A 23,880-nucleotide genomic window follows, 5' to 3' on the forward strand; every position below is an offset into this window, starting at 1 on the left:
GCTGCCCTCCCCTGCTGCTGCTGCTGCCTCCCCTCCTGCTGCTCCCTCCCCTCCTGCTGCTGCTGCCTCCCCTGCTGCTGCTGCTGCCTCCCCTCCTGCTGCTGCTGCCTCCTCTGCTGCTGCTGCTGCTGCCTCCCCTGCTGCTGCTGCTGCTGCCTCCCCTCCTGCTGCTGCTGCTCCCTCCCCTCCTGCTGCTGCTGCCTCCCCTGCTGCTGCTGCTGCTGCTGCTGCTTCCCCTGCTGCTGCTGCTGCCTCCCCTGCTGCTGCTGCTGCTGCCTCCCCTACTGCTGCTGCTGCCTCCCCTGCTGCTGCTGCTCCCTCCCCTCCTGCTGCTGCTGCCTCCCCTGCTGCTGCTGCTGCCTCCCCTGCTGCTGCTGCTGCTGCCTCCCCTGCTGCTGCTGCTGCTGCTGCCTCCCCTCCTGCTGCTGCTGCCTCCCCTGCTGCTGCTGCTGCCTCCCCTGCTGCTGCTGCTCCCTCCCCTCCTGCTGCTGCCTCCCCTGCTGCTGCTGCTGCCTCCCCTCCTGCTGCTGCTGCCTCCCCTGCTGCTGCTGCTGCCTCCCCTCCTGCTGCTGCTCCCTCCCCTCCTGCTGCTGCTGCCTCCCCTGCTGCTGCTGCTCCCTCCCCTCCTGCTGCTGCTCCCTCCCCTCCTGCTGCTGCTGCTGCCTCCCCTGCTGCTGCTGCTGCCTCCCCTGCTGCTGCTGCTGCTGCCTCCCCTGCTGCTGCTGCTGCCTCCCCTGCTGCTGCTGCTGCCTCCCCTGCTGCTGCTGCTGCTGCCTCCCCTCCTGCTGCTGCTGCCTCCCCTGCTGCTGCTGCTGCCTCCCCTGCTGCTGCTGCTGCCTCCCCTGCTGCTGCTGCTCCCTCCCCTCCTGCTGCTGCTGCCTCCCCTGCTGCTGCTGCTGCCTCCCCTACTGCTGCTGCTCCCTCCCCTCCTGCTGCTGCTGCTGCCTCCCCTCCTGGTGCTCCCTCCCCTCCTGCTGCTGCTGCTGCCTCCCCTCCTGCTGCTCCCTCCCCTCCTGCTGCTGCTGCCTCCCCTGCTGCTGCTGCTGCTGCCTCCCCTGCTGCTGCTGCTGCCTCCCCTCCTGCTGCTGCTGCCTCCCCTGCTGCTGCTGCTGCCTCCCCTGCTGCTGCTGCTGCTGCCTCCCCTCCTGCTGCTGCTGCTGCCTCCCCTGCTGCTGCTGCTGCCTCCCCTGCTGCTGCTGCTGCCTCCCCTCCTGCTGCTGCTGCCTCCCCTGCTGCTGCTGCTGCCTCCCCTGCTGCTGCTGCTGCTGCCTGCCTCCCCTGCTGCTGCTGCTGCCTCCCCTGCTGCTGCTGCTGCCTCCCCTGCTGCTGCTGCCTCCCCTGCTGCTGCTGCTGCCTCCCCTCCTGCTGCTGCTGCTGCTGCCTCCCCTGCTGCTGCTGCTGCCTCCCCTGCTGCTGCTGCTGCCTCCCCTGCTGCTGCTGCTGCCTCCCCTGCTGCTGCTGCTGCCTCCCCTGCTGCTGCTGCTGCTGCTGCCTCCCCTCCTGCTGCTGCTGCTGCCTCCCCTGCTGCTGCTGCTGCCTCCTGCTGCTGCAGCTGCTGCTACCGCTGCAGTCACCGACAGAGGCCGCAGCAGCAGCGGCACTGCCGCCCGCTCGGCCGCAGCTCGCGCCTTCTCCTCCCCCCCCCTGCTGCTGCTACTGCTCCCACTGTCTGGAGCCCCCTTCGTGCCGCCCACTGCCCGCCCCTTTCTCAGTTCCTCCCTCTTCCTCCGCAGTGCAGAATCAGACATATTGATGTATCCTATACTCGACAAATCCGATGAGCTATGAAGCTCTTTCTTGTACGTTTGCGGAACTTCTTTCGCACCGTGCGCAGCCACAGATGTCCAGACATCTGTGGCCACGCCCTGCGAGGTTGCGGGGTTATTTGCCCGCGTGATGTGTCAACAAAATACATGTCTCGTTTTTACTGAGGGGAGCCAAACATCGGCAGGAGGAGGCGCACGGACGACGAACATCTCTGCCCTGGAGACTAACGTCGTGACGTCACCGCCCAACCCCTCGGCGACGCCGTGCGTCGTGACGTCACCGCCTAAACGCAGCGCGCGCTGCGTCGTGACGTCACCGCGCAAGCGCGCGGCGTTTACGCGGTGACGTCACGACGCCGCTCGCCACGCGTCTCGTACAGTAGCAAAGAGTCGCTGTGGGGAAGGCGACGGCGACTCCGTGCGACTCATCGGGGCAACGACTCCGTGCGACTCCGTGCGACTCGGTGCGACTCGGCGGGCAGCCGGCCCCGCCGCAGCGCGCGGCGAGTTGCCACTGACGAGCGCGGCGCGGGGATCCGGTGTCGAACTCGGGTGCCTGGGAACCTCCTCATCAGCCTCCTCCTCCTCCTCCTCCTATGCGCCAGCCACCACGCCGAGACGGGTACAGGCGCACGCACACAGCCCCCAGCACAGACTGCAGGGGCAAGGCGCGCTGTGAGCAGCAGCAGCAGCAGCAGCGAGGGGTGCTGCTGCCGGCAGCGTGGCAGACGAGATGGGGGGCGGGGGGGGGGCACCGCGCCCGGCCGCCTCTCGGCTCCCTGGTGGCGATGTTGACGACGCACGCCGCACCGGGCACTCTGTTTGAGGCTGAGGCGACCTAGGGCAGGCCCAAGATCGGTTCACTCGTGTTGTGAGCCCTGGGCGGGCATCCGACTCGGGTCGCAGGGTTAGTAGCGCAGTGCGCGCTAGCTGCTACACACCCCGCCGTACACGACACGTATGCACGTGTATACGTGTACACGTCTCTATGCATACGTGTCTATGTACACGTATACGGACACAGGTGTAGTGTGGTGAGTGAGTGGGTGAGGGAAGAGGTGGGTGAGTGGGTGTTTTTGTGTCCTGCAGTGTGGTGAGTGAGTAGGTTGACAATCACACATCATTTAAATGTACACACGTGTACATTGACAGTACTGTGAATGTACACAGACACGCGTTGTGAACATACTGCAATCATAGAACAGCACTGTCAAAGTTGTCACGTGCAAGAGTTGAACACGTTTATTGGATTGAAAGAGGTTATTCGCAAGAGCTTGGTGAAAGGGAATTGCAAAGTGGAGCAATGGGAGGGCAAAAAACAAAAATACAAGTTGTGGTGTCCTGCAGTGTGGTGAGTGGGTGGGTGAGTGTGTAGGTGGGTGAGTAGGTGGGTGAGTGTTGTTGTGTCCTGCAGTGTGGTGAGTGAGTGGGTGAGTAGGTGGGTGAGTGTTGTTGTGTCCTGCAGTGTGGTGAGTGGGTGGGTGAGTGTGTAGGTGGGTGAGTAGGTGGGTGAGTGTTGTTGTGTCCTGCAGTGTGGCGAGTGAGTGGGTGAGTAGGTGGGTGAGTGTTGTTGTGTCCTGCAGTGTGGTGAGTGGGTGGGTGAGTGTGTAGGTGGGTGAGTAGGTGGGTGAGTAGGTGGGTGAGTGTTGTTGTGTCCTGCAGTGTGGTGAGTGGGTGGGTGAGTGTGTAGCTGGGTGAGTAGGTGGGTGAGTAGGTGGGTGAGTGTTGTTGTGTCCTGCAGTGTGGCGAGTGAGTGGGTGAGTAGGTGGGTGAGTGTTGTTGTGTCCTGCAGTGTGGTGAGTGGGTGGGTGAGTGTGTAGGTGGGTGTGTAGGTGGGTGAGTAGGTGGGTGAGTGTTGTTGTGTCCTGCAGTGTGGTGAGTGAGTGGGTGAGTAGGTGGGTGAGTGTTGTTGTGTCCTGCAGTGTGGTGAGTGGGTGGGTGAGTGTGTAGGTGGGTGAGTAGGTGGGTGAGTGTTGTTGTGTCCTGCAGTGTGGTGAGTAAGTGGGTGAGTAGGTGGGTGAGTGTTGTTGTGTCCTGCAGTGTGGTGAGTGGGTGGGTGAGTGTGTAGGTGGGTGAGTAGGTGGGTGAGTGTTGTTGTGTCCTGCAGTGTGGTGAGTGAGTGGGTGAGTAGGTGGGTGAGTGTTGTTGTGTCCTGCAGTGTGGTGAGTGGGTGGGTGAGTGTGTAGGTGGGTGAGTAGGTGGGTGAGTAGGTGGGTGAGTGTTGTTGTGTCCTGCAGTGTGGTGAGTGGGTGGGTGAGTGTGTAGCTGGGTGAGTAGGTGGGTGAGTAGGTGGGTGAGTGTTGTTGTGTCCTGCAGTGTGGCGAGTGAGTGGGTGAGTAGGTGGGTGAGTGTTGTTGTGTCCTGCAGTGTGGTGAGTGGGTGGGTGAGTGTGTAGGTGGGTGTGTAGGTGGGTGAGTAGGTGGGTGAGTGTTGTTGTGTCCTGCAGTGTGGTGAGTGAGTGGGTGAGTAGGTGGGTGAGTGTTGTTGTGTCCTGCAGTGTGGTGAGTGGGTGGGTGAGTGTGTAGGTGGGTGAGTAGGTGGGTGAGTAGGTGGGTGAGTAGGTGGGTGAGTGTTGTTGTGTCCTGCAGTGTGGTGAGTGAGTGGGTGAGTAGGTGGGTGAGTGTTGTTGTGTCCTGCAGTGTGGTGAGTGGGTGGGTGAGTGGGTGGGTGAGTGTGTAGGTGGGTGAGTAGGTGGGTGAGTGTTGTTGTGTCCTGCAGTGTGGTGAGTGAGTGGGTGAGTAGGTGGGTGAGTGTTGTTGTGTCCTGCAGTGTGGTGAGTGAGTGGGTGAGTGAGTGGGTGTGGCCTCAAGGTGCACATGGCCTGGCACAAGCGTCGTGGTGACGTCACCGTCAGCAGTGTGGTGGGTGGGTGAGTAGGTGGGTGAGTGTTGTGTCCTGCAGTGTGGTGAGTGAGTGGGTGAGTAGGTGGGTGAGTGTTGTTGTGTCCAGCAGTGTGGTGAGTGAGTGGGTGGGTGGATGGGTGAGTAGGTGTTGTTGTATCCAGCAGCGTGGTGAGTGAGTGGGTTAGTGTGTGGGTTAGTGTGTGGGTGAGTGGGTGTTGTTGTGTCATGCAGTGTGGTGAGTGAGTGGGTGGATGAGTGGGTGGGTGAGTGGGTGTTGTGTCCTGCAGTGTGGTAAGTGTGTGGGTGAGTGGGTGTTGTTGTGTCCTGCAGTGTGGTGGTTGAACACAGGATGAATGAGTTGAAACATTCTGGTCGACCTCAACATGGGTGGTGGTGGTGGTGGTGGTGGAACCATTGAGTAAAGTTCATGGGAAGAGTGACCATGGCGGTAGCTATAGAAGAGTGGCGAGGGGTGAGCGAGTGTGTGTGGACACCTCGGTCCCCAGGGTGGCGAGGAGATGTTAACTACCTCGCCTTGTATACACGACGTCGTGGGTTCTATTCTGACTCTTAACGCCCCGTGGTCACGGGGATTTTTCTCAGAGGCTTCCGGTTTTCCCCTCCACATTTAGAAACACGCGTTTCGAGTGTTTGGCTGCTATACACTTCCACGTGATGATAGGCCACTTCGTTGAGCTGTCATGTGTGGCCAGGTCGCTTGTGAAAAAGAGCTACATAGCTCAGTGAGCATCACCTGGTAAAACTAAAAAGAATTTAGTTTTTGTAGGTCCTGTACACGCATCTGTGCACTGCTTGTTGCTGTGTCTCTACTCGTGTATGAATTCTCACTTCCCGTCCTAATCACCACAATGCACACTCCTTCGGGAAATGATGGATATTTACATGTGTGTTGCGTGTGTATTGTCTGTGTGTTTGGTGCGTTGCGTGTGTGTTATGTATGTTGCGCGTGTGTTTTGTGCGTGTTGTGTGTTGTGTTGCGTGTGTGTTATATGTGTGTTGTGTGTTTTGTGCGCTGGGTGTGTGCTGCGTGCGTGTTGCATGTGTATTGTTTCGTGTGTGTTGCGTTTGTGTGTGTTGTGTATATGTGTTGTGTGCTGTGTGTGCTGTGTGTGTTGTGTGTTTGTGCGTTGGTGCGTCGCGTGTTTGTGCATCGCGTGTTTGTGCATCGCGTGTTTGTGCGTTGCGTGTGACACCCCTGTGGCTTGCAGACACAGCGGGCGACTGGGTAACACGTGGAGCGGTCCCCGGGATGGCGGGGGGCCGCAGGGGCCCAGCCCGGCAGCAGTACCCCCGCGTGCCCCTTCCTGCGCAGGGAGGAGTGGGGGGCTCCGGCAGGTACCGCCCCCCCCCACTCGACCGGCGCTCGCTCTCCTGCTTTCGTCGTCACGTGGCTAATTGTGCAACTGATTATCCAGTGGCGATGCCGCCACTGCCGCCGCGTTGGGCAGTGGTGCAAAATCGCAAGTAACAAACAAAAAACTCAACGCATTCGTCAATAACACTGCGACCTAAAAGACGGAAAACAAATCTATATTAGTGGACGTTTCGTGTCGTGGGCCTTCATCAAAACACATTGCACGAAATGTCGCCCTTTGTATGTTTTTCCGTTTAAGGCCGCAGGGTTACTGGCGAACGCGTTGAGTTTTTTCGTTGATCGTACAACGGCACATTTCTCTCTTCACATCCGCCGTGAGTTGGGGGCCATTTACCAGACGCACCGCACTCGGCCACCAGTCACGGCTCCTTTGACATCCCCGATGACAACTCGCCTCGCACGGCAATCCGCAGCTGCCGCGGCGTTCCGCGTGGACCCAGCGGTGCACACCGTTGGGTACATTTACGGGGAAAGCCCAACTCGCCAGAACTCGTAGGGTGTAGTCCCGATCCGGCAAGCTGCTGCACCCAATGATAACCTATGCAGCGTCCGTATTAACCCCAAATAAATCAGTGAGACCCCCCCCCTCCTCCTATCGAAACATCTTGGGGTGGGAACCCCAAATTGAAGCAGAACGCCCAGAAACCGAGAGAAACCTCGGCACATAAACATTTACCTGTCACGCAGCGGGCAAGCGCAAGTCTGATATTTTTTAAAAGAAGGGGGCGGTTTGGGGTTTATTAAATGAGTTTGGATAGCAGCAATAGGAAACTAATTTTCACCATAATTGGTTTTTTACCCTTCTATCTGGCAACAAAACTGACACCTTTTTGCAAGGAGTCATGTTTGCATAGACCGCAATACCTGCAGTCATAATACAAACAAAAGAACATAACTCTGATAATGTGCACTGTCCTTGAAGTTGATTGGTCCACACCCGAGACAGCTTTCCTTCGAGCCTAGTCTCATATGGGTTGGACCAGATGACGCCAAAAGGCGCACAACTCAAGGACAATGCACCATCAGAGTATGAGAGCTCGGGGCAAGCATCTACACTATGGGGACCTCATTTGCCAGTAAAAATATGATAATTGATTTTTTACCCTTCTATCTGGCAACAAAACTGACACCTTTTTGCAAGGAGTCATGTTTGCATAGACCGCAATACCTGTATTATGACTGCAGGTATTGCGGTCTATGCAAACATGACTCCTTGCAAAAAGGTGTCAGTTTTGTTGCCAGATAGAAGGGTAAAAAACCAATTATCATATTTTTACTGGCAAATGAGGTCCCCATAGTGTAGATGCTTGCCCCGAGCTCTCATACTCTGATGGTGCATTGTCCTTGAGTTGTGCGCCTTTTGGCGTCATCTGGTCCAACCCATATGAGACTAGGCTCGAAGGAAAGCTGTCTCGGGTGTGGACCAATCAACTTCAAGGACAGTGCACATTATCAGAGTTATGTTCTTTTGTTTGTATTATGACTGCAGGTATTGCGGTCTATGCAAACATGACTCCTTGCAAAAAGGTGTCAGTTTTGTTGCCAGATAGAAGGGTAAAAAATCAATTATCATATTTTTACTGGCAAATGAGGTCCCCATAGTAATTTTCACCACTTAGTGAACACCCCCTTCCCTCATGGTGAATTAAATAATAATAGTAACCTAGGCCAGTTGTGACTAGTTTCCCCGCTTGAAGGTTTCGAGATGTTGACTACCTCGCCTGGTCTACAGGAGGTCGGGGTTTTTTTCCCCAACCCTGACATCTTCTGTATATTTGGAGTTTGTTTGTCTCTCTCTCTCCCCTTGATCACGTGGATTCTCCACATTTAGAATCAAAGTGCGCTTAGAGTAAATTGGCAGCTACTATGAATGTCCACATGATAACAACAAGACACTTGGTTGAGCTATCATTTGTGATCGCCAGGTCGCTTCCGAAAAAGAGTTACACAGCAGCTCATTGGGCCTTACCTGGTAAAATAAAAAAATAGTTTCGCGGCGTTTTTAGTTTCTCATAGAGGCTGCAGCTGCCAGTGAGACACTGCAAGAAACGGGGCTGAGCGTGCTATTTACAACAACAGTGAGAGAATTCATTGCACGGCCGTGAGACACTCAACAATGATGAGAAATCCCGAGTCCCGCGGCAATGATCCATTAGACTCGAACTGTACGACGTAGCATATTGCCAACCACCCTATACGTGCCAACTAGCAATACAAACACGTCTGAACGTGAATGTAAATTCATATCTATGCATTCATTCTTCGGTAAATAAACCCACGGCACTGTGTGGAGTTTGTGCACTGTACTGGTGGTGTACAGTACTCGCCGTGGAAGTGTTTTCCCGGCCACAGCAGCCACCAGGAAACCCAAGTTAACAAACGCAAGCCCCGCTCGCTGAAAGGGGATGCTAAAAAGGGACGGTCACCAAAAAACCGTGAAGCTAAAAACAAAGTGCAATAAACACAGAACATGCGCAAATTGATTCGGAATCACATTGATCGCTAACGCCGAGTAAAACGCGGTGGCGGCGGAGGAGACGGAGTTGGAGAGAAACACGGACCGTGGAATGCTAACGCCAGCACAGGGTTAGAAGGGAAATGTAAAGACACCGTGCTAGTCTCGCCATGCAACCCACGGTATAGACCATCCCTGTAACCAGCACTTGCTCCTACAGTCTGTTAAGGCTATTCGGGTGATCTTTGTCTTTTTATAGGTGTGTGTGTGTGTGTGTATGTATTTATGTATGCATACACGTGTGACCACGTTTTGTTGGCGCTTATATTCTATGTATCACGAGTTTAATAATCGATACCCATCGATGAATCATCACATCTCCTGTTGACTAAAATGAATCTGCTTTTCCCCCCTCCCCTGTGGTAGGAATGGTACGGCCTCGGGGCTGAATAGCCCCCCACTGGCCGCGGCGAGCGGGCCGTACCAAATCAAGCACGCACGCGTGCCGGACGTGGCGCTGGACAGCGGGCTCGTCTTCGAGGCGCTGCTGCTGGCGTACCTGCTGCTGGCACTGTGCATGCACTATGTGAACCTGTACAAGACGGTGTGGTGGTACCCGCCCGAAGGGCCGCCCTCGCACACCTCGCTGGTGAGCCGGGTAGCCCGAGGTGGGGCAGCTGGGGACCGCGTGGCCTGGCTGGTAGCGCCGGTAGCGCCCCCCCCCCAGTATAGCCTGAACAGACTGTTGGGGCAAGGGCTGTGAGTAGCACCTATGAAGGCCGAAGGGATGGATGGCCAACACCATTTCCTGCCGCCTTTTGTCTCCCTAGTGGTGATGTTTACACGCCACATCATGTACTCATTTGAGGGGAGGCCCAAGACCGGTTCAGATAATTGTCACTGATGTTGGCCGTGAGCGGGAATCGAACCCGGGTCGCCAGGTTTGTAGAGCAGCGTGCTAACCGCTACACTGCCGCTCCCCGCGCACGCACGCACACGCGCGTGCTCGCGTTCTTTGCCAGAGTCTTCTAATTCCAAACGATTATATTATTACTCCTGCACGAAGTGCACTTTGGAAGCCTGCTGCTGTCACATCTGGGGCAGAGCACCCAGTTCCTACCTCACTGCACTGGATAGAATTGAGAGTGAAGCAGTCGGGGTGGTTGATGATTCCAAAACCCCCCCTGCCCCCCCCCTCCCGTCGGCAGCCGCCCACCTCCTTGTCGCTCCTCTGTCACTGCTACCACCACCACCGTGGTTGCTGTTCTCTCGTGAACTCCTTGACTCCTTCATTCATCTACCAGGGTTGTCGACTTCGTCAACCAGACACTGACTGCTTCGTCTCATCCAGCCTGTGCTCAACCATCGGTCACAACAACTCACTCGCCCACTCACCCCCTCCCCCACTCTCTCACTCGCCCACTCGCCCGCTCCCCCACTCGCCCACTTGGCCTCTCGGCCACTCGCCCTCTCCCCCACTCGCCCACTCGCCCTCTCGCCCACTCACCCACTCCCCCACTTGCCCTCTCCCCCACTCGCCCACTCACCCCCTCCCCCACTCACCCTCTCCCCCACTCTCCCCCTCCCCCACTCGCTCACTCGCCCGCTCGCCCTCTCGCCCACTCGCCCTCTCGCCCGCTCGCCCTCTCGCCCACTCGCCCTCTCCCCCTCTCCCCCACTCCCCCTCTCCCCCACTCACCCTCTCCCCCTCTCGCCCACTCGCCCTCTCCCCCACTCGCCCACTCAGCCACTCGCCCTCTCCCCCACTCGCCCACTCAGCCACTCACTACACTGCAGGTCACCGCATGTCTCTCTCTGCTTCTTCCCTCGCACTGCTCCACTTGAGAATTCCCTCCCATCATATGTTTTCCCAAGCTTTCGTAATAATGACCTTGCTCAATACAAGAAACGTGTAACACTCTTGTCTGTTGCAACTTTGACAGTGCTGTTTGTTGCTGGTTGCTTGACGTTTTGGGCCTCTGGGCCTTTTGCTCAGCAGCTGTGTAAAACAACCCGGCCTCAGGGAGGGCCCTATGAAGTAGCTCTGTGACGTTCTCTGACACAAGGTGGTACACCGCTAGCTAACCGAACCCTAATCCAACCAGGTCGCATTTGGTACCCAACTCGCAAGCGACGGCTACAAGTTCTATTCCAGGCCGGGAGTTGAGCTCACCCCACCCTTCCTTGGCGGTTGATAATATGAGCACCACTTTTGGGCTTTCCTACGGCTGTAACGGTTCCCTCCATACTAATGTGGAATTTCCAACTGCAGACATCAGGGCCGCCGAGGGTGACGAGCGTTTGTCTCGCACTTGTCTGGGCGTGGCGAGCCGGGGTCGCTCGCGTTCCGTGGCCGCTGCCGCTGGTAACGAGCGTGTGCTCCGCTCCCCCCCTCCTCTGCAGAACTTCCACAAGATCGACTACCACCTGGTGGCGTTCATCGGGGTGCTGCTGTCCCGCCGCCTCGTGTGGACGCTCGTCACCGAGGCAAGGGCTGTCGCCGGTCACCCGCCGTCGAATGGCTCCGCGCGACACTCGCCCTTTCGCTTGTCGGCGTCTGATTGCGGCCTTACGCAATCGGAGTCACTGGTTCCACGGGTCGCCAAGTCGGTGGCGTGATCCGGGATCAGGTTTAGTAACGAGCCGTGACCCCCCCCCCCCCCCCACCGAACTGGCGCGTGAGAACGTTCGAACCGCGCCGTTACGTAACGACGTATCTATTACAGCTCGTTACGTAACGACGTATCTTTATGTAAATATTAAAACTTACGGGTCTTTTCCAATTTGCCCACAGTTGTGCCGGATATGCAGAAGTTCGTGAGTTCGGACCCAACCCTGACGATGCCTGTTGTACGTTTGGAGTCCGCGTGTTCTCTCCAAGTGGTCGCGTGCATTTTTCTCAAGGTCTTCCAGTTTTTTACCCTCACATTTAGAAACGCGCGTTCGGACTATTTATCCGCTGCTATAAATTCCCACATGCGATGATAAAGCCACTTCGACGAGCTATCGTGTGTGGCAAGGTCTCCTTTGAAAAAGTGGTAATAGCTTGGTGGGCTTTACCTGCTCAAATAAAATAGTGAATCCACTTCTGGATGGAAGGACTCACCGTGCCTTGTACGTGATGGGGTCTGTACAACTCCTTGACTGCGTTTTTCGTTCAAATACCGATCACGCTCGCACGAGGAAATAAGAACCCTATTCTAGACGCCCCCCACCACCACCCCCCATGGGTCCAGCAGGGCGGCGGTGACGCTGGAAAGGTCAAAGTTTAACTCCTCCTCGTCCTCTGCTGTGTGCGTGGACCGGAGAGGGCGCTCCGAGGGCGCTCCGATCCTCGGGTTTCGACGGAGAAAAAGCCAAGTGGTGTTCGTGGGAGGAGGGGGAAGGGTGACAGTGGAGGCGTTGCACCAGCGTTGTGTATCGCAGTGGTTCTGAAACGGGGGCACGCGGAACCCTGGGAGTATGGAGCAGTGTCCGAGGGGGTACGTGAGGTGATTTATGAATGTGTGAAATGGTATCATACGTGAGAGTCATCGGTGAATAATCAACTGCCAAAATAAAATAACTACGATACAATTTAAATCCATGTGGTAACCTAGAACGATATAGAAGACCTTTATACGCTTATTGATTGTAAACAATGTAGTTTTCAAGAGTAACCAGCAAGCGCAAAACAAATGACATCACGCATGCAGAGCGTTCGTTGATTTTGTTTTTATTCGCTTGCAGTTACCAGATAAGATAACCTCCCTCCCCCTCCCTCCCTCCCAACCTCCCTCCCATCCCCTCCTCCTCCCCTCCCTCCCATCCCCTCCTCCTCCCCTCCCTCCCATCCCCTCCTCCTCCCCTCCCTCCTAGCCTCCCTCCCTCCCATCCCCTCCTCCTCCCCTCCCCCTCTCTCCCTCCCAGCCTCCCTCCCAGCGGTGTGTGCAGTGTCGCCATCCCCACCGTGGGTAGAACTCAAAACGGGCATTCATTCTTTTCGTCAACTAGGGGACGAGCGCCCCAGTGTTGAGGTCTTATTTTATCTTTAATTTATATAGCGTCTTGATTAAGGCGCTGAACCAATAAATAACTGTTTGTACAGCAGAATAGTGTGATGATGAGATGGCTTGATGAGAAGGATTACAGTGCGTGAATACGATGATGCGTGAAATAAGCGATGATGAGAGTGACAATGAGCGGTTAGTGATGAGTGAGTGAACGGGTGGAGAAGTCGGGGAGAGGGATGGTGTGTTAATGATGGGGAAGGGAGGGGGTGAATGGGAGTGGGGGATAGCAAGGGATACTCGGTGAGTGTTTTAAGGAAAGAACAACGCATCGACTGAGCGAGGCTGACTGCTGACCCGCTGTGCCACCTGCAGGTGAGTCAGTGGCAGGCACGGCCCTCGCCCGCCGCCTGGCGCTACGCCACGCTGGTGCTCGCCCGCCTCGTGCTGCTCACCGGCTCCGGGTGGACGCTGTGCTGGGCGCTCATCAACCTCTTCCGCAGCCACTCGTTCATCAACCTGCTCTTCCTCTGCTATCCGTGAGTGTGCCGGTGCCGCCGCCACTGCACAAACACGTGGAGTGTACGGAGCGGTGGTGCACTGCTTCACAATTCTGCACTGTCGACCCGGCTACCCGACCAATAACAGTGGTGAATGTTTGTGGCGATTATCTGAACCGGTCCTGGACCTCCCCTTGGTCGACTCGGCCTCAAATTATTACGTGGTGCAGTGTGTGAACATCAGCACTGTGGAGACAAAGGGAGCGACGCAGGGCTTTGTGCTGGCCACCCACCCCCTCATGCGCCGTACTGGCCTTCATCGGTGCTCGCTAATAGCGCTGTACGGGGGGGGGGGTCTCTGTTGTGGGTGTCGTCTCAGTCAGTCAAACCATAACACCTGGGTCTGTACCCGTAACCTGCCAGCAGCAAGCACCTAGTCTGGCACGAGCACCGTGGTGACATCACTGCCACTGTGTGGCGGCTTGCGGCTGTTGTGGGTTAACGTGTCTGTCCCTTCGTCTGTTAGCTGTTTGCTTGCAGTGCCTTTTGCCAAAGTCGGTTTGAGGCTTAAGCAGAAGATTTCATCTTCATGCAGGTATCCCTGGATTTCTGAAAGGGATGAGGTTCTTTAAAAACACGTGAAAAGAATAAAAACGAAATTCCATAAATCAGAACGGATTTTCAAAACTTTGTCAGCGAACTCGCCATAAACAAGCTGCTGCACGTTGGAATGACTGGCAGGGTGACGTGGAGGCGTTACTGCTGCCACTGCAGAGATACTGTGTGACGCTGTCGCCGATGGATGACGACGCAGCCTCCCGGATGGCTCTTGTTCGATGATCTCACGGCGTGTGGCCGTAGTGAAATTTCGGAAATTCTATTTCGTGAATCGAATTTGTCATTTACGTGAACGCAGTTTTTTCGCAAACCGAACGTTCATAAACCGAGGGATACCCGCATGGGTTGATGTCGTCATCGTCGGCCATGGTCGATCCACTGCTGAATGAAGGCCTCCCCAAGTCGCTGCCGCCGCCTCTCACATCCTCGCCCCGTGTGTAGAAGCGTGGGTTCAGCCCGGCGGGCGCACAGCGTTGATCCACCATGCTGTTTCTTGGGTTTCATCGTGAGCGCGTGTGTTTCTTAGGTTTCTTGTGTACATCCCCCTATACGGGCTGCACCACGAAGGGGTGCGGGGCTCCGACGGCGGGGGCTCGGAGCTCACCGCCAGCCCCCCTCCGTCACCACGGAAACCAGCGGAAGGCAGCGATGGGGAGGAATCCAAGCCGAGGCCGTACCGGGCCCTCATCTTGGAAACGCTGAGGTAAGGCGCGGCGGGGGCCAAACTCGCATCCGCCACACCGGCCGTGTCGTCGCTACCGCAGAGGGGTGGTGCCGTGGTTAGCACCCTGGATTATGAGCCCGACAAACCGAGTTCCTTTCCCGGACACGGCTAACATCAGTAAGCCAGTGAGATCTAAAATGGGTCTGGTCCCCCCCTCCCCCACCCCCACCCATTCACCAACCCGCACTGCCCAGCACGGTGAAGTACGGTCAAATACCCTCCATCACCGACACGGCATTGGTGAGGTCTTCATCCAGCAGTGGATTGGCAAAGTCTGTAAATGATTGTAAATATTGACGACTGTGAAATGGGCATCAATGCAGCTTGTGCAGTGTCACTGCACCACGACTGAAATAGGCTTTCAGGTTGGCAGGAAGTGTCAACATTTTTTAAAATTTTCTGCGTGGCTGGACAGGTCTGCGAAGGAGGCGTATTGTCCGCCGCTTAATTATCCAACACGAAGGGTCGCGCTGCCTTGCGAGAGATCAGAATCAGAATATTTATTTATACTTGAGGAATCCGATGAGCTATAAAGCTCTTTTTCACAGATGTCCAGTCGGGGCACGGGGTAAGATTGTTGCAACAAACAACAAACACGATAGTCGTGCAAAGTACAAGCAAGGTAAACAAATAACCCAAACACATATAAAACTAAACCACCCCCATCCTTGCAGGCAAAGCCCACTGAGGTATTCATTTATTCTTCAGAAGTGACCTGGCCACAATTGATAGCTCAACCAATGGCACACCCAGGGTAACGGAGAGGTTGGGGGGAGACAGAGGCGTGCGGTGCGTGCCGGGCGGCTCCGTGCCGATCGGTGTCCCTCCCGTCGGCAGGGAGCAGTTCCACAGCGGGGACAGCATCCCCACGCACGCGTGTGTGCTGTCGCCCGACCTTGTGCGCGCCGAGGTGCACATGCTCAAGACCGACTTCAACAAGCGCATCAAGGAGATCCTCTTTAATTCGCTGTTCAGCGCCTACTACGTCGCCTTCCTGCCACTGTGCTTCGTCAAGGTGAGCGTCGCTGCTCCACCGTGCGAACCCACCCCCTCCCTCTCTCCTTCGCTCCCTCGCTCCCTCACTCCCTCTCTCCCCCCCTCCCTCCCCCCTCCCTTCCTTCGCTCCCTCGCTCCTCGCTCCCTCCCTCCCCTCCCTCGCTCCCTCGCTCCCTCGTTCCCTCGCTCCCTCGCTCCCTCGCTCCCTCGCTCCCTCGTTCCCTCCCTCCCTCCTTCGTTCCCTCGTTCCCTCCCTCCCTCGCTCCTTCGTTCCCTCGCTCCCTCGCTCCCTCCCTCCCTCCCTCCTTCGTTCCCATCGTTCCCTCGCTCCCATCGCTCCCTCCCTCCCTCCTTCGTTCCCTCGTTCCCTCCCTCCCTCGCTCCTTCGTTCCCTCGCTCCCTCGCTCTCCTCCCTCCCTCGCTCCCTCGCTCCCTCGCTCCCTCGCTCCCTCCCCTCGCTCCCCGCTCCCCTCGCTCCCTCGCCTCCCTCCTCCCTCCTTCGTTCCCTCGTTCCCTCCCTCCCTCGCTCCCTCGCTCCCTCGCTCCCTCGCTCCCTCGCTCCCTCGCTCGCCTCGCTCCCTCCCTCCCTCGCGCCCCTCGCTCCCTCGCTCCCTCCCGCCCTCCCTCGCTCCCATCGCTCGCTCCCTCCCTCCCTCGCTCCCTCCCTCCCCTCCCTCGCTCCCTGCGCTCCCTCGCTCCCGATCGCTCCCTCGCTCCCTCCCTCCTCGCTCCCTCGCTCCCTCCCCCCTCCCTCGCTCCCTCGCTCCCTCCCTCCCCTCCCTCGCTCCCTCGCTCCCCTCGCTCCCATCGCTCCCATCGCTCCCTCGCTCCTCGCTCCTTCGCTCCTCGCTCCCTCGCTACCCTCGCTCCCTCGCTCCCATCACTCCCTCCTTCGTTCCAGTCGTTTCCATCGTTTCCCTCGCTCCCTCGCTCCTCCCTCCTTCGTTCCCTCGTTCCCTCCCTCCCTCGCTCCTTCGTTCCTCGCTCCCTCGCTCCCTCCTTCGTTCCCCATCGTTCCCTCGTTCCCTCGCTCCCCTCGCTCCCTCCCTCCCCTCCTTCGTTCCCTCGTTCCCTCCCTCCCTCGCTCCTTCGTTCCCTCGCTCCCTCGCTCCCTCGCTCCTTCGTTCCCTCGCTCCCCCTCGCTCTTCGTTCCCTCGCTCCCTCGCTCCCTCGCTCCTTCGTTCCCCTCTCCCCCTCCCTCTTCGTCCCTCTCCTTCCCGCTCCCTCGCTCCCTCTCTCTCCCTCCCTCCCTCCCTCCTTCATTTCCTCGTTCCCTCCTCCCTCTCTCCTTCGTTCCCTCACTCCCTCGCTCCCCTCGCTCCCTCTCCCTCGCTCCTTCGTTCCCTCGCTCCCTCGCTCCCTCCTCGTCCTTCGCTCCCTCGCTCCCTCCCTCCCTCGCTTCTTCTTCGTTCCCTCGCTCCCTTGCTCCCTCCTCGTTCCCTCGTTCCCTCGCTCCCTCGCTCCCTCCCTCCCTCCTTCGTTCCCTCGTTCCCTCCCTCCCTCGCTCCTTCGTTCCCCTCGCTCCCCCTCGCTCCCTCGCTCCCTCGCTCCTTCGTTCCCTCGCTCCCCCTCGCTCCCTCGCTCCTTCGCTCCCTCGCTCCCTCGCTCCCTCGCTCCCTCCCTCCCTCGCTTCTTCGTTCCCTCGCTCCCTCGCTCCCTCGCTCCCTCCCTCCTTTCGTTCCCTCGTTCCCTCGCTCCCTCTCTCCCCCCTCCCTCCCCCCCTCCCTTCCTCCCTCCTTCGCTCCCTCGCTCCCTCGCTCCCTCCCTCCTTCGTTCCCTCGTTCCCTCGCTCCCTCTCTCCCCCCCTCCCTTCCCCCTCCTTCGCTCCCTCGCTCCCTCCCTCCCTCCCTCGCTCCCTCGCTCCCTCACTCCCTCCATCCCTTCCTCCCTCCCTTCCTCCTATCGCTCCCTCCTTCGCTCCCTCCCTCCCTCCTTCGCTCCCTCTCTCCCCCCTCCCTCCCTCCTTCGCTCCCTCCCTCCCTCTCTCCCCCCTCCCTCGTCGCTCCCGCCATCGTTTGCCGCGGTCTCCCCGCTGCGGCGGAGCGCTGTGCGCCTGGCGCCTGCGCCGCGAGCCGAATCCATCGCGCTTCGTCTCCTCGGGGCGCCTCCCTCGGCTGCCACGCTCAATATTCTCGATCACCAAATCGTCTTCGTCGTCACAGTCAATAAAATGAGTACTCTAAACACACCGGTTTACGTCGGGGAATGTGTTCCTGAAGATTGCGATGACAGATATCGAAACGACGTTTGCAGGGCAGTAGTGGGTGGTGGAAGCGAAGGCCAATGCCATCGGTGACGTAAGTGCTGGGTGGAGACGACGCAAATCTGGTAGCGGTGTTAATAATAATAATAAAGTGACGACGCAAAAGGGGGAGACGTAAATCGGGCTGTGACTGTACTCTGTGTCCGAGCTCGCTATCTGATGAAACTCGAAACAGTTTGAGCGAAATGTTGATGCTCAGAGCGTTATTCCGTCAATGCATTGGCGCGTATAGATAATATCTTGGTAAACACGGATGGTAAAGGGTTAATGACAAGGTGCATAACCACCTCGTGGCGGGACCCAAAAGACATCTGGGTCAGCGCAGTGGCTACAGGAACCCTCGTTTTAAGTTAAACGTGAGTGCAGCTTTTCATGAAGTCAGTCGTGGTCGCTTTTCCTCACTGCCTCACTCAATCTAAAGACCACGTGCATGCATGTGTGTGCGCATCGGCCAAAACCACTGACGATTTATCTGATCTGATCTTGGACCTCTCCTAGGTCAACTCGGCTGCAAATGAGTACTCCTTCGAGTGCCAACCTTGCCTTCATAGGTGCTCGCTAACAGCACCTACCCCCCAAAAGGCTACACGGGGGATGTTTGTCTTTGTCGTCCACAGAGCACGCAGTACTACGACATGCGCTGGTCGTGCGAGCACCTCATCCTGGTGTGGGTGAACACCTTCGTGATGCTCACCTCGCAGCTGCTGCCGCCGCGCTACTGCGACCTGCTTCACCGCGCCGCCACCCACCTGGGCCGCTGGCACCGCCTGGAGAGCAGCGCCTACAGCCACACGCCACAGCACGCGTACGCCAGCCGTGCGCATGGCGCCCACACGCCACAGCATGCGTACGCCAGCCGTGCGCATGGCGCCCACACGCCACAGCACGCATACGCCAGCCGTGCGCATGGCGCCCACACGCCACAGCACGCGTACGCCAGCCGTGCGCATGGCGCCCACACGCCACAGCACGCGTACGCCAGCCGTGCGCATGGCGCCCACACGCCACAGCACGCATACGCCAGCCGTGCGCATGGCGCCCACACGCCACAGCACGCGTACGCCAGCCGTGCGCATGGCGCCCACACGCCACAGCACGCGTACGCCAGCCGTGCGCATGGCGCCCACACGCCACAGCACGCATACGCCAGCCGTGCGCATGGCGCCCACACGCCACAGCATGCGTACGCCAGCCGTGCGCATGGCGCCCACACGCCACAGCACGCATACGCCAGCCGTGCGCATGGCGCCCACGAGACAATCACGAGACACAAGGCACCCACAAGGCACCCACAAGGCACCCACAAGGCACCCACAAGGCACCCACAAGGCACCCACAAGGCACCCACAAGGCACCCACAAGGCACCCACACACCACTCACACATTACCCACGCGGCACCCACGAGACACTCACAAGGCACCCAGGAGACCCACGCGGCACTCACACATCACCCACACGGTACCCACGCTGTGCCCACGTGGCGCCCACACACAGCCACTCACACGCCACTCACACGCCACCCACGCGGCGCCTGTGCGGCACCAACGCGGCACACACGCGTCGCCCACGTAGCACCCACGCGGCACCCTGCCGCCCTCCGTACATTCTCGCTGACGGCTCTCGCCCCACCAGGCTGTTGAGGCTCCGCTGGGATGTCTGTCTGTCTGTTGCCCCGTGCCACCGTGCACAGTTGGTCGGAGACGACGATCTGGCCCCAAGGAGTGCTGGTGCGGCACAACAAGGGCCTGTACAAGGCCGTCGGCTCCTGCAACGTCGCCGTGCCCTCCGACGCGTCGCACTCTCGCTTCTACGTGAGTGCGCCGCCCGGGGGGGGGAGGGGTGCCAGACGCCACGTGCCGCAGCCTTCTTCGATGGGCCTCGGGGGGGCAAACCGCGAGACTCGCCTGAGTGAAACGCCCCGCATGGAGACAGCCGGCTCTGCGGTCCGCTCGCCGCTTGGGTCAACGCGTTTTTTTTACCGTATGCTGGTTTTGGTTCATGTTTGGCACACGCAGAGAGAGCATAGGGGTCGGTGCATTGGAGTACAGCGCAATAGTACAGGACATGTTCAACTCCACGGTGTGACGGCACCGGTGTACGTTGGGGTGACTTTGAGGGAGATCAAGGCGCTAGTTTGTTTATAAATGTCACACTGTGGAGTAAGTGGACGACGGTATGACTCCCAAAACCCGAACGCACCGTTGTGGGCGTTCGGTATACTAGCTTGCCTCCCTTATCAAGACGTGTGAACACATTACTGAGTGGATTACGCTCCTCAGCCGGTATACGTGCTATGCCGAAGGTAACAGAAACTGGTATCTGCCATAGGAATGTGGAATTTTAACCGCTGTGTTCCTCTCCGCCACTTGCTGATGAAAGGCATATCGATATTACGAACCACTGGGGCTATGCTTTTATAAATCATCTAGATGGAAAACTAATTTCTTTAGAAGTGCTTTTTCTGTTTAGTTTGTTGTCCTTCCTCAACAACTACGATTTGTATAATAATGGAAACATTTAAAATAGATTCCATCGGCATGAGTGGCGCACTTTTCCCGTTTGACGCGCCCGTTCCCCGCACGTGTTCCGCCAGTTTCTCTTCCACAAGCCGCTGAGGGTGCTCAACTCACTGCTGGTGCTGGAGGGCGGCGTTGTGGTGTACCAGCTGTACTGGCTGGCGCGCTCAGACCGCTGGAACCACGCCCTATCCGCCGCGCTGCTCCTTTTCGCCAACTACTGCCTCGTGTTCCGTCTGCTGCGGGACCGCCTGCTGCTGGGGCGCGCCTACGGTCACGACTCGCCCCACGCCACCGCCCACGCCGCCGCCCACGCGGCCGGCTCGGCCATTGGCTGAGCGCCGGGCGGTCGCGACGCCGGCGCTCAGCTCCCGGCACCACCCCCCCACCCCCCCCCCCCCAACAACGCGCGCACGAACGCATGGACCGCGTGAACCCGGCGAGCGGAGGCAACGCGTGCGACCGCATCGTCCCCGCTGCGACGAAGGTGCAACGCGAACGTCACTTGGCCTCGTCTTGTGAATAGGGAGCGGTGTTTCCCCAAGACTTTTGAAAGCAAGATGCAAACGAGCGGCTCTTGCGTCGTGGATGCATGCGTGAACCCCCCCCCCCCCATGCCGTGTCCCATGCCCAGCGTTCTCCTCGCGAAGTCGGGGGACGAGTCGAGAGCGCTCCGTTTCCCCGGCTGCCAGTCTCGCGAGGAAGACTCGGAGGGCAGGAGGGGGGTGTGGGAAATGCGGCTGCAGTCGTCGCCCGGTTCACCTGTCGGCGGCAAGGATCAACGCGGGTACCGTGCGGCGGTTCCCGTCCCGGTACTCCTGCGGGCGCGCCCGGTAACTTTGTATGCGGGACCCGCCAGTATCCCCCCCCCCACCCCCCGCGTTGATGAGGCCCTCCGTCAGCGACACCTCGCCTTGAAAGTCGGCGCCTTTGCCAGTTTTCTGATTCCCACGTTGCCGCACTGCCGCGGCTGGCGCCGTGCACGCCATATGGTGTGCGTGTGTTGTGAGTGGTGTGTGTGTTGTGAGTGGTGTGTGTGTTGTGAGTGGTGTGTGTGTTGTGAGTGGTGTGTGTGTTGTGAGTGGTGTGTGTGTTGTGAGTGGTGTGTGTGTTGTGAGTGGTGTGTGTGTTGTGAGTGGTGTGTGTGTTGTGAGTGGTGTGTTTTGTGAGTGGTGTGTGTGTTGTGAGTGGTGTGTGTGTTGTGAGTGGTGTGTGTGTTGTGAGTGGTGTGTGTGTTGTGAGTGGTGTGTGTGTTGTGAGTGGTGCGTGTGTTGTGAGTGGTGCGTGTGTTGTGAGTGGTGCGTGTGTTGTGAGTGGTGTGTGTGTTGTGAGTGGTGTGTGTGTTGTGAGTGGTGTGTGTGTTGTGAGTGGTGTGTGTGTTGTGAGTGGTGTGTGTGTGTTGTGAGTGGTGTGTGTGTTGTGAGTGGTGTGTGTGTTGTGAGTGGTTGTGTTGTGAGTGGTGGTGTGTGAGTGGTGTGTGTGTTGTGAGTGGTGTGTGTGTTGTGAGTGGTGTGTGTGTTGTGAGTGGTGTGTGTGTGTGAGTGGTGTGTGTGTTGTGAGTGGTGTGTGTGTTGTGAGTGTGTGGTGTGTTGTGAGTGGTGCGTGTGTTGTGAGTGGTGCGTGTGTTGTGAGTGGTGTGTGTGTTGTGAGTGGTGTGTGTGTTGTGAGTGGTGTGTGTGTTGTGAGTGGTGCGTGTGTTGTGAGTGGTGCGTGTGTTGTGAGTGGTGCGTGTGTTGTGAGTGGTGTGTGTGTTGTGAGTGGTGTGTGTGTTGTGAGTGGTGGTGTGTGTGAGTGGTGCGTGTGTTGTGAGTGGTGCGTGTGTTGTGAGTGGTGCGTGTGTTGTGAGTGGTGCGTGTGTTGTGAGTGGTGCGTGTGTTGTGAGTGGTGTGTGTGTGTGTTGTGAGTGGTGTGTGTGTGTGTTGTGAGTGGTGTGTGTGTTGTGAGTGGTGTGTGTGTTGTGAGTGGTGTGTGTGTGTGTTGTGAGTGGTGTGTGTGTTGTGAGTGGTGCGTGTGTTGTGAGTGGTGTGTGTGTGTTGTGAGTGGTGTGTGTGTTGTGAGTGGTGTGTGTGTTGTGAGTGGTGTGTGTGTTGTGAGTGGTGCGTGTGTTGTGAGTGGTGCGTGTGTTGTGAGTGGTGTGTGTGTTGTGAGTGGTGTGTGTGTTGTGAGTGGTGTGTGTGTTGTGAGTGGTGCGTGTGTTGTGAGTGGTGCGTGTGTTGTGAGTGGTGCGTGTGTTGTGAGTGGTGCGTGTGTTGTGAGTGGTGCGTGTGTTGTGAGTGGTGTGTGTGTTGTGAGTGGTGTGTGTGTTGTGAGTGGTGGTGTGTTGTGAGTGGTGCGTGTGTTGTGAGTGGTGCGTGTGTTGTGAGTGTGCGTGTGTTGTGAGTGGTGCGTGTGTTGTGAGTGGTGCGTGTGTTGTGGTGTGTGTGTGTTGTGAGTGGTGTGTGTGTGTTGTGAGTGGTGTGTGTGTGTTGTTAGTGGTGTGTGTGTGTGTTGTGAGTGGTGTGTGTTGTGAGTAGTGTGTGTGTGTTGTAAGTGGTGTGTGTGTGTTGTAAGTGGTGTGTGAGTGTTGTAAGTGGTGTGTGAGTCAGTCAATCCCCTCCCCCACAAAGGTGCGGGTCATGTGAACATACTTTACCGCGTCGGGTGAAGGCGAATAGAAGTAGAGTACAACAATGGAGCTGGCTGCACCTTCCCCCTGCCGACAGCTTCGCCTTATCGGCGTGGGACAGTGCAGGTGCCTCGACCAGTATTCAGCGTCGTGGCCCGACACAGTCCTAGCCGGCAAGAAGCACCTGCATCACCCACTGCACATGCATCACCCGCTGCACTCACTTCACCTGCATCACCCGCTGCACTCGCCGCACTCGCCGCTCCCGATTTACCCGCTGCACTCACTTCACCTGCTGCACCCGCTGCACATTCTTGATCCAATCCGCATGTTGATGGTTACGAGTACCAGCTGGAAGCTCCGTAGCCATCTTCCACCACCGGTTTGCACGTCACTGGCTGACCCCTCTGGGCATGACGCTAGTTGGCTTTCCACATTGCCCCCCCCCCCCCCCTCTCTCTCATGCAAAACAACAGTTACACCATCTTGGGAAAAGTGTTTCTTATTCAAGAGCGGCGTTGGAGCGGTCCCCACGAGGCTGGCGACCGAGGGGAAGACCTCGGGCCGGCTGGTCGGACACCGTCATCAGGGCTGATCATTCTTGGAGGTCGCTGCGTGATCTGGCGGAGGGTGGGGGGCGTTGGCAGTGAGATTTATCTTGCGAATGTCGATACGAGGTGACCGCGCAGAGCAACATATACGGAGCATAAAAAAAAACCTCTTGAGAGGCTGTGCGCACGCAGCCTCCACGCGGCAGCCGCCACCGCCGCCGTCACGCCACGTCCACGTGCCCCCACGGCCGCCTGAACGGACCGGACGGGTCACCGGCGAGGTCTTTGGTGGCGCGCTCGGCGCCAGGACTTGACACACGGGGGCTGGGACTTGACACTCGAGGGCTGGGACTTGACACACGGGGGCTGGAACTTGACACACGGGGGCTGGGTGCTGGGACGTGACACACTGGGGCTGGGTGCTGGGACTTGACACACGGGGGCTGGGTGCTGGGACGTGACACACTGGGGCTGGGTGCTGGGACTTGACACACGGGGGCTGGGTGCTGGGACGTGACACACGGGGGCTGGGTGCTGGGACTTGACACACTGGGGCTGGGTGCTGGGACGTGACACACGGGGGCTGGGTGCTGGGACTTGACACACGGGGGCTGGGTGCTGGGACGTGACACACTGGGGCTGGGTGCTGGGACGTGA

At 58.2% G+C, this 23,880-nt stretch overlaps 1 protein-coding gene across 1 annotated transcript; it reads left to right on the forward strand.

Annotated features, from left to right (window-relative positions):
* The first annotated feature begins 2,151 nt into the window (after positions 1–2,151).
* LOC133354853 (transmembrane protein 39A-A-like) lies at positions 2,152–21,148 on the forward strand. Its single transcript, XM_061572008.1, has 10 exons — positions 2,152–2,388; positions 5,839–5,965; positions 8,887–9,109; positions 10,864–10,947; positions 12,825–12,988; positions 14,094–14,270; positions 15,129–15,306; positions 18,168–18,355; positions 19,242–19,362; positions 20,145–21,148. The coding sequence occupies exons 2-10, from the start codon at positions 5,880–5,882 to the stop codon at positions 20,403–20,405; spliced, it is 1,482 nt and encodes a 493-aa protein (XP_061427992.1). The 5' UTR covers positions 2,152–2,388; positions 5,839–5,879; the 3' UTR covers positions 20,406–21,148.
* Positions 21,149–23,880: the final 2,732 nt, after the last annotated feature.

The sequence above is a fragment of the Lethenteron reissneri genome, chromosome 6 (genome assembly GCF_015708825.2).
Source record: "Lethenteron reissneri isolate LAM-NWPU_2019-01 chromosome 6, ASM1570882v1, whole genome shotgun sequence".
Classification (NCBI taxonomy): Eukaryota; Metazoa; Chordata; class Hyperoartia; order Petromyzontiformes; family Petromyzontidae; genus Lethenteron; species Lethenteron reissneri.